Source organism: Oncorhynchus kisutch, linkage group LG14 (genome assembly GCF_002021735.2).
Source record: "Oncorhynchus kisutch isolate 150728-3 linkage group LG14, Okis_V2, whole genome shotgun sequence".
NCBI lineage: Eukaryota > Metazoa > Chordata > Actinopteri > Salmoniformes > Salmonidae > Oncorhynchus > Oncorhynchus kisutch.
The window spans coordinates 67,172,446-67,189,481 of NC_034187.2; the positions used below are offsets into that span (position 1 = coordinate 67,172,446).

The window sequence follows — 17,036 nt, forward strand, 5'->3', positions numbered from 1 at the left end:
TGTCACACCCTCCATACGGCGTTGCCGGCCACATTTTCAGATTAAGCATAAATTGGCTTTAATTCTGCTCTGCATGCATTATTTGGTGTTTTATGTTGCACACGGAGGATGTTTTTGCAGAATTCTGCATGCAGTCTCAATTTGGTGTAGTCCAATTTTGTGAATTCTTGGTTAGTGAGTGGACCGTAGACCTTACAACCGTAGGATGCTGAAAACGCAGATCCCACGATAGTTAATTGGGGTCAAATTTGTCTCCACTTTTGTAGATTGGGGTGATCAGTTCTTGGCTCGAAATATTGGAGAAGATGCCAGAGTTGAGGATGATGTTAAAGAGTTTTAGTATAGCCAAATGGAATTTGTGGTCTGTATATTTTGTCATTTAATTGAGGATACCGCCAACACCACAGGCCTTGGTTGGATGGTTTGTATTTTGTCCTGTAGTTCATTCAATGTAATTGGAGAATCCAGCGGGTTCTGGTAGTCTATAAAAGCTGATTCTAATATTTGTCATTGATCATGATTATGTTTTTGCTGTTTGTTCTTTTTTATAGAGCAAAAAGATTGGAGAAGTGGTTTATCCATGTCTCTGTTTTGTGTTGTTGGTTTAGTGTGTTCCAATTTTCCCAGAAGTGGTTTAATTCTATGGATTCTACATTGAGCTGGTTTCTGACTGGTTTCTGTGCTGTTTGTTTCACCATAGTGAAGGCATAGGCTCAGGTTTTCTTGGTCTCTGTGTTTGTGGTTGGATAGGTTTCTCAATTTCTTTATTAGGTTTATTGCATTTTTCATCAAACCATTTGTCATTGTTGTTCATTTTCGTATGTTGTCTGCTTTAAAAAAAATTATAGGGAAGCTGAAAAGTCAAATATACTGTTTAGGTCAGTGATAAAGTGATCTACAGTACTACTGCCAAGGGATGAGCTGTAGGTGTACCTACCATAGGAGTCCCCTCGAACCCTACCATTGACTACGTACAGACCCAGCGTGTGACAGAGCTGCAAGAGTTGTGACACATTTTTTTCTTTTTCCCCCGTATTTGAGTCTAGGGGGGCAAATTGCGGAGGGTAGATGTTTGTCCCCTGGTGTGCTAAAAGTGTCAGGTTCTTGTCCAGTTCTGGCGTTTAGGTCGCCACAGACTAGTATATGGAGAAGCTGTCATTGTTAAAGTATGGGGATTCTATTGGGGGGAAAGTACAGTGCCTTCGGAAACTATTCAGACCTCTTGACTTTTTCCACATTTTGTTACATTACAGCCTTATTCTAAAATGGATTAAATAAACATCTTCAGCAATCTACACAATAGCTCATAATGACAAAGTGAAAACAGGTTTTTAGACATTTTTGCAAATGTATAAAAAAAACAAGTATTTACATAAGTATTCAGACCCTTTGCTATGATACTTGAAATTGAGCTCAGGTGTATCCTGTTTCCATTGATCATCCTTTAGATGTTTCTACAACTTGATTGGAGTCCACCTGTGGTAAATTTAATTAATTGGACATGATTTGGAAAGTCACACACCTGTCTATACAAGGTCTCACAGTTGACAATGCATGTCATAGCAAAAACTAAGCCAATGAGGTCGAAGGCATTGTCATTCGTGCTTCGAGACAGGATTGTGTCGGCACAGATCTGGAGAAGGGTACTAAAAAAATCTCTGCAGCATTGACGGTCCCCAAAAACACAGTGGCCTCCATCACTCTTAAATGGAAGAAGTTTGGAACCATCAAGACTCTTCCTAGAGCTGGCCGCTCGGCCAAACTGAGCAATCAGGGGAGAAGGTCTAGGACAGAGCTCTAGAATTCCTCTGTGGAGATGGGAGAAACTTCCAGAAGGACAACCATCTCTGCAGCACTCCACCGATCAGGCCTATATGGTAAAGTGGCCAGACGAAAGCCACTCCTCAGTAAAAGGCACATGACAGCCCGCTTGGAGTTTGCCAAAAGGCACCTAAAGAAACAAGATTCTCTGGTTTGATGAAACCAAGATGGAACTCTTTGGCCTGGATGCCAAGCATCACGTCTGGAGGAAACCTGGCACCATCCCTACGGTGAAGCATGGTGGTGGCAGCATCATGCTGTGGGAAGTTTTTCAGTGGCAGGGACTGGGAGACTAGCGCTCAGAACCTCTGACTCAGGACCTCAGACTGGGGCGAGGGTTCCCCTTCCAATAGGACAATGATCCCAAGCACACAGCCAAGACAACGCAGGAGTGGTTTCAGGACAAGTCTCTGAATGTCCTTGAGTGGCCCAGCCAGAGCCCAGACTTGAACCCGATCGAACATCTCTGAAGAGACCTGAAAATAGCTGTGCAGTGACATCCCCCATCCAATTTCTAATAACCTGATTTTGCTTTGTCATTATGGGGTATTGTGTGTAGATTGATTGAGGGTAAAAAAAAATGATTTCAGCATTTTTAGAATAAGGCTGTAACGTAACAAAATGTGGAAAAGGTCAAGGGGTCTGAATACTTTCGGAAGGTACTGTAGGTAGCATATGTGGACATTGTTCTCTGTTGAGATCATTTCCTTATTTATTTCTATCTAAAATGCTCCTGTTTTGATGAATTTTAATAGTGGGTTAGGTCTGCGCTATACCAAATTAGCATACCCCCTGAGCCTTTTCCCTGTTTTAGTCCTGGTAGTTTGGTGGATGGGGTTACTAGCTTTCTGTAACCTAAAGGGAGACACGTAGGTCCATCTCTCTATACCATGTTTCTTGTAGGAGGAGAATGTCTGTATTTCTGATTCTTATTTTTTGGCAGGCAGCATACCACCCTGCATCCCACTGCTGGCTTGCTTCTGAAGCTAAGCAGGGTTGGTCCTGGTCAGTCCCTGGATGGGAGAATGTCTGTATTTCTGGGCCATTAGGAGGTGCTCTTTCCTCTGGTCTAAAAAATATCCCAATACCCCAGGGCAGTGTAGGGTGCTGTCTTTCGGATGGGACGTTAAACGGGTGTCCTGGCTCTCTGAGGTCATTAAAGATCCCATGGCACTTATCGTAAGAGTAGGGGTGTTAACCCCAGTGTCCTGGCTAAATTCCCAAGCTGTCCTTCATACCATCATGGTCACCTAATCATCCCCAGCTTACAATTGGCTCATTCATCCCCCTCCTCTCCCCTGTAACTATTCCCCAGGTTGTTGCTGTTAATGAGAATGGGTTCTCAGTCAATTTACCTGGTAAAATAACGGTTAGATGAAAAAAAATAAAAGGCTCTGACTATTAGGTGTGAGCAGTGCATGCTGAGCGTCTGGTGAATGCCTCTTAGGTCGATGGATGTGGCTTGGGCGGGTGCAGTAGTGCGTGTTGGGCCTGTTGCTCTGCTCACGGCCTGTGCATATGTGTGGCTGTCATGTTGAGGTCCTTGGTGGGAGGCAGAAGGGGCATAGGCCTGATCTGGGGGGGCCTATATAGGGTGTGGCTAGGGTTTGTTTGGTCTGTGGTCTGGGTGTAGGTCCTCTGGTTGTATCTCTCTCTCTCTCTGCAATGGCTGTGTTGTCCTGGATAACTCTAAGCACACAAATGTGTGAGGGAAGAAGGGGCTGTGTTGTCCTGGATAACTCTAAGCACACAAATGTGTGAGGGAAGAAGGGGCTGTGTTGTCCTGGATAACTCTAAGCACACAAATGTGTGAGGGAAGAAGGGGCTGTGGTGTCCTGGATAACTCTAAGCACACAAATGTGTGAGGGAAGAAGGGGCTGTGGTGTCCTGGATAACTCTAAGCACACAAATGTGTGAGGGAAGAAGGGGCTGTGTTGTCCTGGATAACTCTAAGCACACAAATGTGTGAGGGAAGAAGGGGCTGTGGTGTCCTGGATAACTCTAAGCACACAAATGTGTGAGGGAAGAAGGGGCTGTGGTGTCCTGGATAACTCTAAGCACACAAATGTGTGAGGGAAGAAGGGGCTGTGGTGTCCTGGATAACTCTAAGCACACAAATGTGTGAGGGAAGAAGGGGCTGTGGTGTCCTGGATAACTCTAAGCACACAAATGTGTGAGGGAAGAAGGGGCTGTGGTGTCATAAGAAATATAGTCCAAGCCCAACTCCTGCAGGATATGGAGAGATTGAAGAGAGGGAAACGGGATAGAGAGAAAATAGTAGAGACACAGGGATAGAGATGAATTGGCCAGCAGGGGCTCTTTATCTCAATATGAAATAATGAGCTATTTATGTCTCGCTGCTACTGTGGTGTAGGTGTTGTGCTGTTTTTGGGTGTAGGTAGGTAGGTTTTTCTCTGTTTAGTGAAGGACAGGAAGTGGTCTCATTTTTGTCAACACATAGCCAGGAAATAAACTATACCCTTTTCTCCTCTCTCTCTGGGTAAGACACTAATACAACAGCTCTTTGTTTGACCAACCTTCCCTTTTTAACTCTTAAAGCAGGTGTAAGTTCCTACTTCTGAAACTATAGCCTCACTTATTCCTCTGTGTTTGTGTGTTCTTGCATCACTAGGGTTCATAGCAAGTTTCGAGGACTCAGTGGAAACATCTCTCTGTCAGTCAGATGGCTTCTTCAGTGGCAGGGATTTTCCTCACATCAGCTGAGCCCAAAATAAACCTATTCTCTCCACCACTCTTCAACAGTCACTCCAGCCAGACCAAAATCATGTTTCCCATTCTGAAAACTTTCTTTCTTTGACTGTGATGATGAAAAAAATCTGCCTCCTATTCCCCATATTCAAGGAAGAAATACAAAGTCAGACATTTTGAATTGTAGAACAGGTTGGATAAAACTAGGCCTATTTTTCCTGAAACCTTTCCATGGAAGAGGTGAAAATTTGAATATTGGGAGTTTCTGTAAAAAATCTTAACACTTCTGTCTTTCTCTCTCTCCAGGTTTTCGTAAAAATGAAGACATGAGAGCGATGGAGGTGTTGCCTATTCTAAAGGAAAAAGTTGCCTTCTTATCAGGTGTGTGTATATGTGTGTGTGTGTGTGTGTGTGTGTGTGTGGTGTGTGTGAGAGATAATCCTGGTTTCTTCATAAACAAAGCTAATGGAACATGACATATTCGCTAATTGCTTCACACACTGACCTCTACCAGGCATGCAGCTACACACACTGACCTCTACCAGGCATAGAGCTACACACACTGACTTCTACCAGGCATGGAGCTACACACACTGACCTCTACCAGGCATGGAGCTACACACACTGACCTCTACCAGGCATGGAGCTACACACACTGACCTCTACCAGGCATAGCGCTACACACACTGACCTCTACCAGGCATGGAGCTACACACACTGACCTCTACCAGGCATGGAGCTACACACACTGACTTCTACCAGGCATAGAGCTACACACACCGACCTCTACCAGGCATAGAGCTACACACACTGACCTCTACCAGGCATGGAGCTACACACACTGACCTCTACCAGGCATGGAGCTACACACACTGACCTCTACCAGGCATGGAGCTACACACACTGACCTCTACCAGGCATGGAGCTACACACACTGACCTCTACCAGGCATAGCGCTACACACACTGACCTCTACCAGGCATGGAACTACACACACTGACCTCTACCAGGCATGGAGCTACACACACTGACTTCTACCAGGCATAGAGCTACACACACCGACCTCTACCAGGCATAGAGCTACACACACTGACCTCTACCAGGCATGGAGCTACACACACTGACCTCTACCAGGCATGGAGCTACACCCACTGACCTCTACCAGGCATGGAGCTACACCCACTGACCTCTACCGGGCATGGAGCTACACACACTGACCTCTACCGGGCATGGAGCTACACACACTGACCTCTACCAGGCATGGAGCTACACACACTGACCTCTACCAGGCATGGAGCTACACACACTGACCTCTACCAGGCATGGAGCTACACACACTGACCTCTACCAGGCATGGAGCTACACACACTGACCTCTACCAGGCATGGAGCTACACACACTGACCTCTACCAGGCATGGAGCTACACACACTGACCTCTACCAGGCATGGAGCTACACACACATGCATTCTGATTGTGAGAGTTTATAGCTGTGACCTGTGGCTACTGAGAGGTCAGACCCCATACGCTTGACCTTGTGTGATTGTGTGATTGTGTGTATGTGTGTATGTGTGTATGTGTGTATGTGTGATTGTGTATGTGTGATTGTGTGATTGTGTGAGTGTGTCATTCCTCTTTTGTCTGACTCCATTCTCCCCCTGTGTGTAGCCAAGGTCACTGACAGACGGACCATAATGAACAGAAGAGAGAAATAGAGAGAGGAAGAAAGTGGTTGCTATAGCGATGAGTTACTGTCTGTCTTAACCATTTCCCATAATGCATTTTGATAAAGTCATTTATTTTGAAAGGAGGGAGGGAGGCAGGGGGAAAAAGGAAGAGGGTGGTGTAGGAAGGAAAGAGGAATCTATTGAATTTTGAAGAAATGTTGAGGAATGTATAGATTAGTTTATCCAGCTACTACTAGGTCAACCTAACACACATTAACATAGTCAAAGAAATTACTGTTGGATTTCTATAGAAATACTGATATTTCTGTATAGGCCTATTGCTTTTTACATAGTCTTCCTTATACAATGATGTTTTCCCTGCCATTCTGAGTACCTGTTAGTGGGATAATGCTATCATATGGCCACGATCATACTCATGGGAATATATGAACTCTCATGTGTTTCTCTCTATTTCCACCAGGAGGCAGAGGTTTGTGTGTGTGTGTGTGTGTGTGTGCGTGTGCGTATACACTGGACTGTGCTCTAAGCTGAATGTTTTATCGTGTGTGTGTGTGTTCACTCTCTAAGCTGACTGTTTTATCCAGTGTGTTCGGTCTCTAAGCTGACTGTTTTATCCTGTGTTCAGTCTCTAAGCTGACTGTTTTATCCAGTGTGTTCGGTCTCTAAGCTGACTGTTTTATCCAGTGTGTTCGGCCTCTAAGCTGACTGTTTTATCCGGTGTGTTCGGCCTCTAAGCTGACTGTTTTATCCGGTGTGTTCGGTCACTAAGCTGACTGTTTTATCCGGTGTGTTCAGTCTCTAAGCTGACTGTTTTATCCGGTGTGTTCAGTCTCTAAGCTGACTGTTTTATCCAGTGTGTTCGGTCTCTAAGCTGACTGTTTTATCCGGTGTGTTCAGTCTCTAAGCTGACTGTTTTATCCGGTGTGTTCAGTCTCTAAGCTGACTGTTTTATCCGGTGTGTTCGGTCACTAAGCTGACTGTTTTATCCGGTGTGTTCAGTCTCTAAGCTGACTGTTTTATCCGGTGTGTTCAGTCTCTAAGCTGACTGTTTTATCCAGTGTGTTCAGTCTCTAAGCTGACTGTTTATCCGGTGTGTTCGGCCTCTAAGCTGACTGTTTTATCCAGTGTGTTCGGTCTCTAAGCTGACTGTTTTATCCTGTGTGTTCCAGGGGGCAGAGACAGACGCGGTGGTCCAGTGTTAACATTTCCATCACGCAGTAATCACGACAGAATACGAGCTGACGACCTCCGAACTCTCATAGCATACCTTGCTGGCATCCCCAAGTACGTGTTTGAGTGTACAGTATCTGCATGCATATGTATTGTGTGTTTATTTCTATGGTTGTTTTAGTCTCTTGGATTCAGATCTTTAACCAACCACAAGAGAGTGGGAGAGAGTGGGAGGGGGGATGAAAATTGAGAGAGATATATTGTGGGCCAGAATACCTGCCGCAGCTCCTGTGTTGCCAAGAACCCTTCCTCCACACTGTCACTGGAGACAGACACATGGATGGAGGCACTGACACATGGATGGAGGCACTGACACATGGAGGGAGGCACTGACACATGGATAGAGGGAGGCACTGACACATGGATAGAGGGAGGCACTGACACATGGATAGAGGGAGGCACTGACACATGGATAGAGGGAGGCACTGACACATGGATAGAGGGAGGCACTGACACATGGATAGAGGGAGGCACTGACACATGGATAGAGGGAGGGACAGACAAATGGATAGAGGGAGCGAGAGACAAATGGATAGAGGGAGAGTGAAATGAATAGAGAGAGACAAATTAAGAGACATGAATAGAGGGAGAGTAAAATGAATAGAGAGAGAGCGACCAATGGATAAAGAGAGCGACAAATGGATAAAGAGAGCGACAAATGGATAAAGAGAGCGACAAATGGATAAAGAGAGCGACAAATGGATAAAGAGAGAGACACATGGATAGAGAGAGAAATTAATAGAGAGAGCGACAAATGCATAGAGAGACATGAATAGAGGGAGAGTAAAATTAATAGATGGAGAGAGACCAATGAATAGAGGGAGAGTAAAATGAATAGAGAGCGACAAATAGATAGAGAGACATAAATAGAGGGAGGGTAAAATGAATAGAGGGAGTAAAATGAATAGAGAGAGAGACAAATGGATAGAGAGAGACAAATTATGGAGACAGAGACCAATGGATAGAGAGAGCAAGACCAATGGATGGAGAGAGATCGATGGAGAGAGAGACACATGGATAGAGGGAGAGTGAAATGAATAGAGGGAGAGTGAAATGAATAGAGGGAGAGTGAAATGAATAGAGGGAGAGTGAAATGAATAGAGGGAGAGTAAAATGAATAGAGGGAGAGTAAAATGAATAGAGGGAGAGTAAAATGAATAGAGGGAGAGTAAAATGAATAGAGGGAGAGTAAAATGAATAGAGAGAGTGACAAATGGATAAAGAGAGACATGAATAGAGGGAGAGTAAAATGAATAGAGAGAGAGATCAATGGATAAAGAGTGACAAATGGATAAAGAGAGAGACACATGGATAGAGAGAGAGAAATGAATAGAGGGAGAGTAAAATTAATAGAGAGACAAATGAATAGAGGGACAGACAAATGAATAGAGGGACAGACAAATGAATAGAGGGAGAGAGACAAATGAATAGAGGAAGAGTAAAATGAATAGAGAGTGACAAATGCATAGAGAGAGACATGAATAGAGGGTGAGTAAAATGAATAGAGAGAGTTAAATTAATAGAGAGACAAATTAATAGGGAGAGACAAATTAATAGAGGGAGATTAAAATGAATAGGGAGACCAATGATTAGCGGGAGAGTAAAATGAATAGAGGGAGAGTAAAATGAATAGAGAGAGTGCAAATGGATAGAGAGACATGAATAGAGGGAGAGTAAAATGAATAGAGGGAGAGTAAAATGAATAAAGAGAGACAAATGGATAGAGAGCGACAAATAGAGAGACAAATGGATGGAGAGAGAGTAAAATGAATAGAGGGAGAGTAAATTGAATAGAGAGAGAGACAAATGAATAGAGGGAGAGAGACATGAGTAGAGGGAGAGTAAAATGAATAGGGGGAGAGAAATGAATAGATGGAGAGTAAAATGAATAGAGAGAGCGACAAATGGATAGAGACATGAATAGAGGGAGTGTAAAATGAATAGAGAGAGACAAATGGATAAAGAGAGAGACACATGGATAGAGAGAGAGACAAATAGCAGGAGAGTAAAATGAATAGAGGGGGAGTAAAATGAATAGATGGAGAGTAAAATGAATAGATGGAGAGTAAAATGAATAGCGGGAGATTAAAATGAATAGAGGGAGAGTAAAATGAATAGAGACATGAATAGAGGGAGAGTAAAATGAATAGAGAGAGAGACCAATGGATAAAGAGAGCGACAAATGGATAAAGAGAGAGAAATTAATAGAGAGAGAGACAAATGGATGGAGAGAGACAAATGGATGGAGAGAGAGAAATGAATAGAGACAGAGACAAATGGATGGATAGAGAGAAATTAATTGAGAGAGAGATGCAAATGAATTGAGAGAGAGAGGCAAATGAATTGAGAGAGAGAGAGGCAAATGAATTGAGAGAGGGAGAGGCAAATGAATTGAGAGGGAGAGGCAAATGAATTGAGAGGGAGAGGCAAATGAATTGAGAGGGAGAGGCAAATGAATTGAGAGGGAGAGGCAAATGAATTGAGAGGGAGAGGCAAATGAATTGAGAGGGAGAGGCAAATGAATTGAGAGGGAGAGGCAAATGAATTGAGAGGGAGAGGCAAATGAATTGAGAGGGAGAGGCAAATGAATTGAGCGAGAGAGAGGCAAATGAATTGAGCGAGAGAGAGGCAAATGAATTGAGCGAGAGAGAGGCAAATGAATTGAGCGAGAGAGAGGCAAATGAATTGAGCGAGAGAGAGGCAAATGAATTGAGGGAGAGGCAAATGAATTGAGAGGGAGAGGCAAATGAATTGAGAGAGAGAGGCAAATGAATTGAGAGGGAGAGGCAAATGAATTGAGAGGGAGAGGCAAATGAATTGAGAGGGAGAGGCAAATGAATTGAGAGGGAGAGGCAAATGAATTGAGAGGGAGAGGCAAATGAATTGAGAGGGAGAGGCAAATGAATTGAGAGGGAGAGGCAAATGAATTGAGAGGGAGAGGCAAATGAATTGAGAGGGAGAGGCAAATGAATTGAGAGGGAGAGGCAAATGAATTGAGAGGGAGAGGCAAATGAATTGAGAGGGAAGGCAAATGAATTGAGAGAGAGGCAAATGAATTGAGAGAGAGAGGCAAATTATTTGAGTGCGAGAGACAAATGGATAGAGAGAGAGATGAAAATGAATTGAGAGAGCGAGGCAAATCAATGGAAAAAGAGGCAAATGAATTGAGAGAGAGAGGCAAATGAATTGAGAGAGAGAGGCAAATGAATTGAGAGAGAGAGGCAAATGAATTGAGAGAGAGAGGCAAATGAATTGAGAGAGAGAGGCAAATGAATTGAGAGAGAGAGGCAAATGAATTGAGAGAGAGAGAGGCAAATGAATTGAGAGAGCTAGGCAAATCAATGGAGAGAGAGGAAAATGAATTGAGAGAGAGGGGCAAATGAATTGAGAGAGAGAGGGGCAAATGAATTGAGAGAGCGAGGCAAATGAATTGAGAGAGCGAGGCAAATGAATTGAGAGAGCGAGGCAAATGAATTGAGAGAGCGAGGCAAATGAATTGAGAGAGCGAGGCAAATGAATTGAGAGAGCGAGGCAAATGAATGGAGGGAGAGGAAAATGAATTGAGAGAGAGAGAGGCAAATGAATTGAGAGAGAGAGAGGCAAATGAATTGAGAGAGAGAGAGGCAAATGAATTGAGAGAGAGAGAGGCAAATGAATTGAGAGAGAGAGAGGCAAATGAATTGAGAGAGAGAGGCAAATGAATTGAGAGAGCGAGTTAAATCAATGGAGAGAGAGGAAAATGAATTGAGAGAGGGGCAAATTATTTGAGAGAGAGAGGCAAATGAATTGAGAGAGAGAAGCAAATTAATTGAGAGAGAGAGAGGCAAATTAATTGAGAGAGAGGCAAAAGAATTGAGAGAGAGAGGGAAATGAATTGCGAGAGAGACAAATGAATAGAGACAAATGAATATAGAGAGAGAACTGAAGAGAGCGAGAGAGAGACAAATGAATTGAGAGACAAATGGATAGAGTGAGACACACAAATTCATAGAGAGAGAGAGAGAGAGAAAAATTGATAGAGAGACAAATGGATGGAGAGAGACCAATGGTTAAAGAGGGAGACAAATGGATAGAGAGCGAGGGAGAGAGACATGGATGGAGAGAGAGACATATTAATCGAGAGAGACAGATAATTGAAAAGAGAGACACATGGATGTAGAGAGAGGCAGCCAAATGGGTGGAGAGAGACAAATGGATGGAGAGAGAGACAAATGAATGGAGAGAGAGAGAGAGACACATGGATAGAGAGAGACACAAATGAATGGAGAGAGAGAGAGACACATGGATAGAGAGAGGGACACAAATGAAGGGAGAAAGAGAGACAAATTAATGGAGAGAGAGACAAATATATATATAGAGAGACAATTGAATAGAGAGAGCGGGAGACAAATAGATAAAGACAAATGAATAGAGAGAGAGACAAATGGATGGAGAGAGAGACAAATGGATAGAGAGAGAGACAAATGGATGGAGAGAGAGACATGGATAGAGAGAGAGACAAATGGATAGAGAGAGAGAGACCATTGGATGGAGAAATACCAATGGGTAGAGCGAGAGAGAAATTAATTGAGAGAGTGACCAATGGATGGAGAGAGAGACCATTGGATGGCGAGAGACCAATGGCTAGAGAGAGAGAGAAATTAATAGAGGGAGAGATCAATGGTTGGAGAGATGGAGAGTCGGAGTGAGGGAGGCTGGTGAGCGGGATGGAGAGTTGGCGTGAGGGAGGGTCCAAAGGAAAAGGAGGGAGTGAGGGAGGGTAGAGAGTGAGTGGAACATGGAGCGGGAGAGAGCAAGGGATTAAAGCACAGAGGGAGTGTGTGTGTTTGTTTGAGTACAACAGAGTGTTGCAGAGGCGGTACGGTTGCTCGATCAGCTCAGTAGTTGTGATGATAGCTGCGGATGAGTAGGTCTGTACGCTGCTGCTCTCTCCTAGGTACGTCTCTCTTTACAAAAACTCTCTTTTAACGCTTCTTCTACTCTCTCGCTCTCTTATGTAGATAAAATCTAGATCTCTCGCTCCCCACTTTGTCTCTGTTACCTTATTTGTGATTCCCCTCTCTCCTCTCTCTCCTCTCCTCTCGATCCTCTCTCCTCTCCTCTCTGCTCTCTCTTCTCCTCTCCTCTCTCCTCTCTCCTCTCCTCTCCTCTCTGCTCTCTCCTCTCTCCTCTCCTCTCTCCTCTCCTCTCTCCTCTCTCTCCTCTCCTCTCTCACTCTGCTCAGTGTAGTGGGAGTCAGAGTTGCTGACAGACAGGCATTAGAAAGAAAGGAGGGAAGGCTGGATAGAAAGGGAAGGAATCCAGAAAGCTCGTGTTAGGAGGGAATATGGAATTGAGAGAGGAATAATGGATTAAGGGAGATAAAGGATAGCTCTAGAAAGAGAGTGAGTGAAGTAGAGAGGAATTGTGTGTATTCTCTTGAGATACGAAACTCTCTGTGTCTGAGTGTTGAGGTCAGCCGTGAGGGAGGGAGAAGAGGAATATAGTGAGAGAGAGGGAATAGAGAGAAAGAGAGAGAGAGGGAGAGAGAGAGAGGGGGAATAGAGAGAGAGAGAGAGGGAATAGAGAACGAGAGAAGATAAAGAGGGAATAGAGACAGAGGGAAGAGAGAGAGAGGGGGAATCGAGAGAGAGAGAGGGAATAGAGAACAAGAGAAGAGAAAGAGGGAAGAGAGGGAGAGGGAATAGAGAACAAGAGAAGAGAAAGAGGGAGAGAGAGAGAGAGGGGGAATAGAGAACGAGAGAAGAGAAAGAGGGAATAGAGAGAGAGGGAGAGGGAATAGAGAACAAGAGAAGAGAAAGAGGGAATAGAGACAGAGGGAAGAGAGAGAGAGAGAGGGAATAGAGAACAAGAGAAGAGAAAGAGGGGGAATAGAGAGAGAGAGGGAGATGTAGATGTAGTGTTTATTACTAGCCATGCAGGAGATGTGTGATGCTGTGGGGAGAATCTTAGTTGAACTACAGTCTTGATGCTGATGATGGATTGAGTCTCTTTTTTTGCTTCCTTTTGGTCATTATTCTGATAGATTTTTCTTCCAATCTGGATGGAAATCACTGTACGTTTTTGTGATTTATCATTCTGTATGTATGTGGGTGTGTGTGTGTGTGTGTGTGTGAGTGTGTGTGAATTCGTAGTGCGTGCTCTGTGCTTCTCACAGTACAGAAAATGCGTCATCTCATGGTTTGTTTTGATTCTCTCTCTCCCTCCTCCCTTCCCGCTTTCTCTACCTCCCACTCACCATCCTCCCTCTTTCTCTACCTCCCACTCACCATCCTCCCTCTTTCTCTACCCCCTCCCCTTTCCCACTCTCTCACTCTTTCGCTACCACCTCTCCCCTTCCTACCTTCTCCCTCCCTCCCACGCTCTCCTCTCTCCTCCTTATCTTGCCATACCATCCACTCTCACTCTTTCCCTACCACCTTCCTCCTCCTCCTCCTCCTCCTCCCTCCCCTCGGTCCAGTGAGGAGGTGATCCAGCATGGCTTCACAGTCATAGTAGACATGCGAGGCAGTAAATGGGACAGTATCAAACCTCTACTGAAGATCCTCCAGGAGTCTTTCCCCTGCTGTATACACATAGCGCTCATCATCAAACCAGACAACTTCTGGCAGAAACAACGCACCAACTTCGGCAGCTCCAAGTTTGAATTTGAGGTAACATTTTAGTTTTTATTGTACTAATTAATTGTACTTTTAATATATTTATTTTACTTTGTCAATATTTTTTAGTTGTAAATGTTTTGGCCCCAAATTGGTGGCAGTTGTGAAAAAAGTAAATCGTTGGAAGAGTTATGTCATTGTTGATTAGATGCTTTTTCATTAATTAGGATATTTTCTCTTGAACCATATGGTCGATCCACTAGAAACTCACAGATATAAAACATGTATACTATATATGAATACATGTTTTAAAGTTATTCAAGTGTAAATTAACATAGATGACCAAAATTATAGAAGATTCCATGACTGGTAAATTATCAGTAGCTTTGCAACCCTAACTATACTATACTGTTCTGTACTATACTGTCCTATACTATACTATGTTGTACTGTACTATACTGTATTATACTATACTGTCCTTTAATGTACTATACTGTACCATGTCACTGCATTCATTGCAATTTCATGCCTGTGACTTTGCTGAAACGTAACAAACCCAACAACAAAATGGTCTGTTTTGACTTCTGACTTTGCTGAAACGTAACAAACCCAACAACAAAATGGTCTGTTTTGACTGTGACTTTGCTGAAACGTAACAAACCCAACAACAAAATGGTCTGTTTTGACTGTGACTTTGCTGAAACGTAACAAACCCAACAACAAAATGGTCTGTTTTGACTGTGACTTTGCTGAAACGTAACAAACCCAACAACAAAATGGTCTGTTTTGACTGTGACTTTGCTGAAATGTAACAAACCCAACAACAAAATGGTCTGTTTTGACTGTGACTTTGTGGTGTACTGCTTATTATACTCTTTGCTGTCTTAAATTTGTGATTTAGAATCACATTGGGATATTGTATGGAGCTCTGCTTGTTTTAATTCACACACACTGCTGTTTTGAATCGTTTTTGATAGGCTTGATGACCTGTAATCGTGTTGAAAATCCTGCAGAGCGTTGCAATAATGTGGTGAAGCTCTGGGTTATTAGATTAGATTCATTTGCTGGTTTTATTTGCCGTGTCTGGGCTGTGTGGAGTGCTACTTTTGATGTTGTATTAAGTTGACACACTCACACAGCCCTCCACACAGCCACCCTGTTAGAGCACTGCTGTGGTATTGGGTTGTCTCAGAGGGCTTTATTGATTGGTTGATGGTGTATAAAGCCGTGTGTCACTCTGTCAGCCAGTCGCCATAGGGCAGAACACACACCATTCAACACCACCCGTTCTCTTTACCCTGCTGTGTGCGCGAGGCCAATGTGTGTCACATCAAATGCTATTTGTCACATGCCGAATACAACAAGTACTCCTTACCGTGAAATGTTTACTTACAAGCCCTTAACCAACAATGACACTTAAAAAAAAAGTAACTAGTAAAATATAGTAAGAAAAAGTAACACAATGAATAAAAAAACTACGAGGCTATATCCAGTACAGGAGTCGGAGGTACAGGCTAGTCGAGGTCAGTGAGGTAATATGTACATGTGTGTTTTTCAGCGCCACATTTTGCTCCGTGAAAATCACTTTTCCATCCAAATCTGTGTTATGCTTTTAAAACATTGGAACATTCCATTAACAGCTGGAACAGTCTTCTATAGGAGATGGAGGGGATAGAGAGAAAGATGGAGAGATGGACCAATGCATTCTTACCATTAACAGATGGAACAGTCTTCTATAGGAGATGGAGGGGATAGAGAGAAAGATGGAGAGATGGACCAATGCATTCTTACCATTAACAGATGGAACAGTCTTCTATAGGAGATGGAGGGGATAGAGAGAAAGATGGAGAGATGGACCAATGCATTCTTACCATTAACAGATGGAACAGTCTTCTATAGGAGATGGATGGGATAGAGAGAAAGATGGAGAGATGGACCAATGCATTCTTACCATTAACAGCTGGAACAGTCTTCTATAGGAGATGGATGGGATAGAGAGAAAGATGGAGAGATGGACCAATGCATTCTTATCATTAACAGATGGAACAGTCTTCTATAGGAGATGGAGGGGATAGAGAGAAAGATGGAGAGATGGACCAATGCATTCTTACCATTAACAGATGGAACAGTCTTCTATAGGAGATGGAGGGGATAGAGAGAAAGATGGAGAGATGGACCAATGCATTCTTACCATTAACAGATGGAACAGTCTTCTATAGGAGATGGATGGGATAGAGAGAAAGATGGAGAGATGGACCAATGCATTCTTACCATTAACAGCTGGAACAGTCTTCTATAGGAGATGGATGGGATAGAGAGAAAGATGGAGAGATGGACCAATGCATTCTTATCATTAACAGATGGAACAGTCTTCTATAGGAGATGGAGGGGATAGAGAGAAAGATGGAGAGATGGACCAATGCATTCTTACCATTAACAGCTGGAACAGTCTTCTATAGGAGATGGAGGGGATAGAGAGAAAGATGGAGAGATGGACCAATGCATTCTTACCATTAACAGCTGGAACAGTCTTCTATAGGAGATGGAGGGGATAGAGAGAAAGATGGAGAGATGGACCAATGCATTCTTACCATTAACAGATGGAACAGTCTTCTATAGGAGATGGATGGGATAGAGAGAAAGATGGAGAGATGGACCAATGCATTCTTACCATTAACAGCTGGAACAGTCTTCTATAGGAGATGGATGGGATAGAGAGAAAGATGGAGAGATGGACCAATGCATTCTTACCATTAACAGCTGGAACAGTCTTCTATAGGAGATGGATGGGATAGAGAGAAAGATGGAGAGATGGACCAATGCATTCTTACCATTAACAGCTGGAACAGTCTTCTATAGGAGATGGATGGGATAGAGAGAAAGATGGAGAGATGGACCAATGCATTCTTATCATTAACAGATGGAACAGTCTTCTATAGGAGATGGAGGGGATAGAGAGAAAGATGGAGAGATGGACCAATGCATTCTTA

At 43.4% G+C, this 17,036-nt stretch overlaps 1 protein-coding gene across 9 annotated transcripts in view; it reads left to right on the forward strand.

Moving 5' to 3' along the window:
• The window catches only part of LOC109903459 (triple functional domain protein), a 130,194-nt gene that overhangs the window by 28,855 nt on the left and 84,303 nt on the right, over nt 1-17,036 (forward strand). For 7 of the 9 annotated variants that reach the window (XM_031788802.1, XM_031788797.1, XM_031788798.1 and 4 more), the window contains 3 exons: nt 4,837-4,911; nt 7,387-7,501; nt 13,908-14,100. In XM_031788802.1, the coding sequence (XP_031644662.1) occupies nt 4,837-4,911; nt 7,387-7,501; nt 13,908-14,100 (383 nt within the window). Of the gene's footprint in view, nt 1-4,836; nt 4,912-7,386; nt 7,502-12,144; nt 12,384-13,243; nt 13,503-13,907; nt 14,101-17,036 lie in introns of those variants that run through there. The other 2 variants (XM_031788804.1, XM_031788805.1) reach the window with 2 other exon arrangements.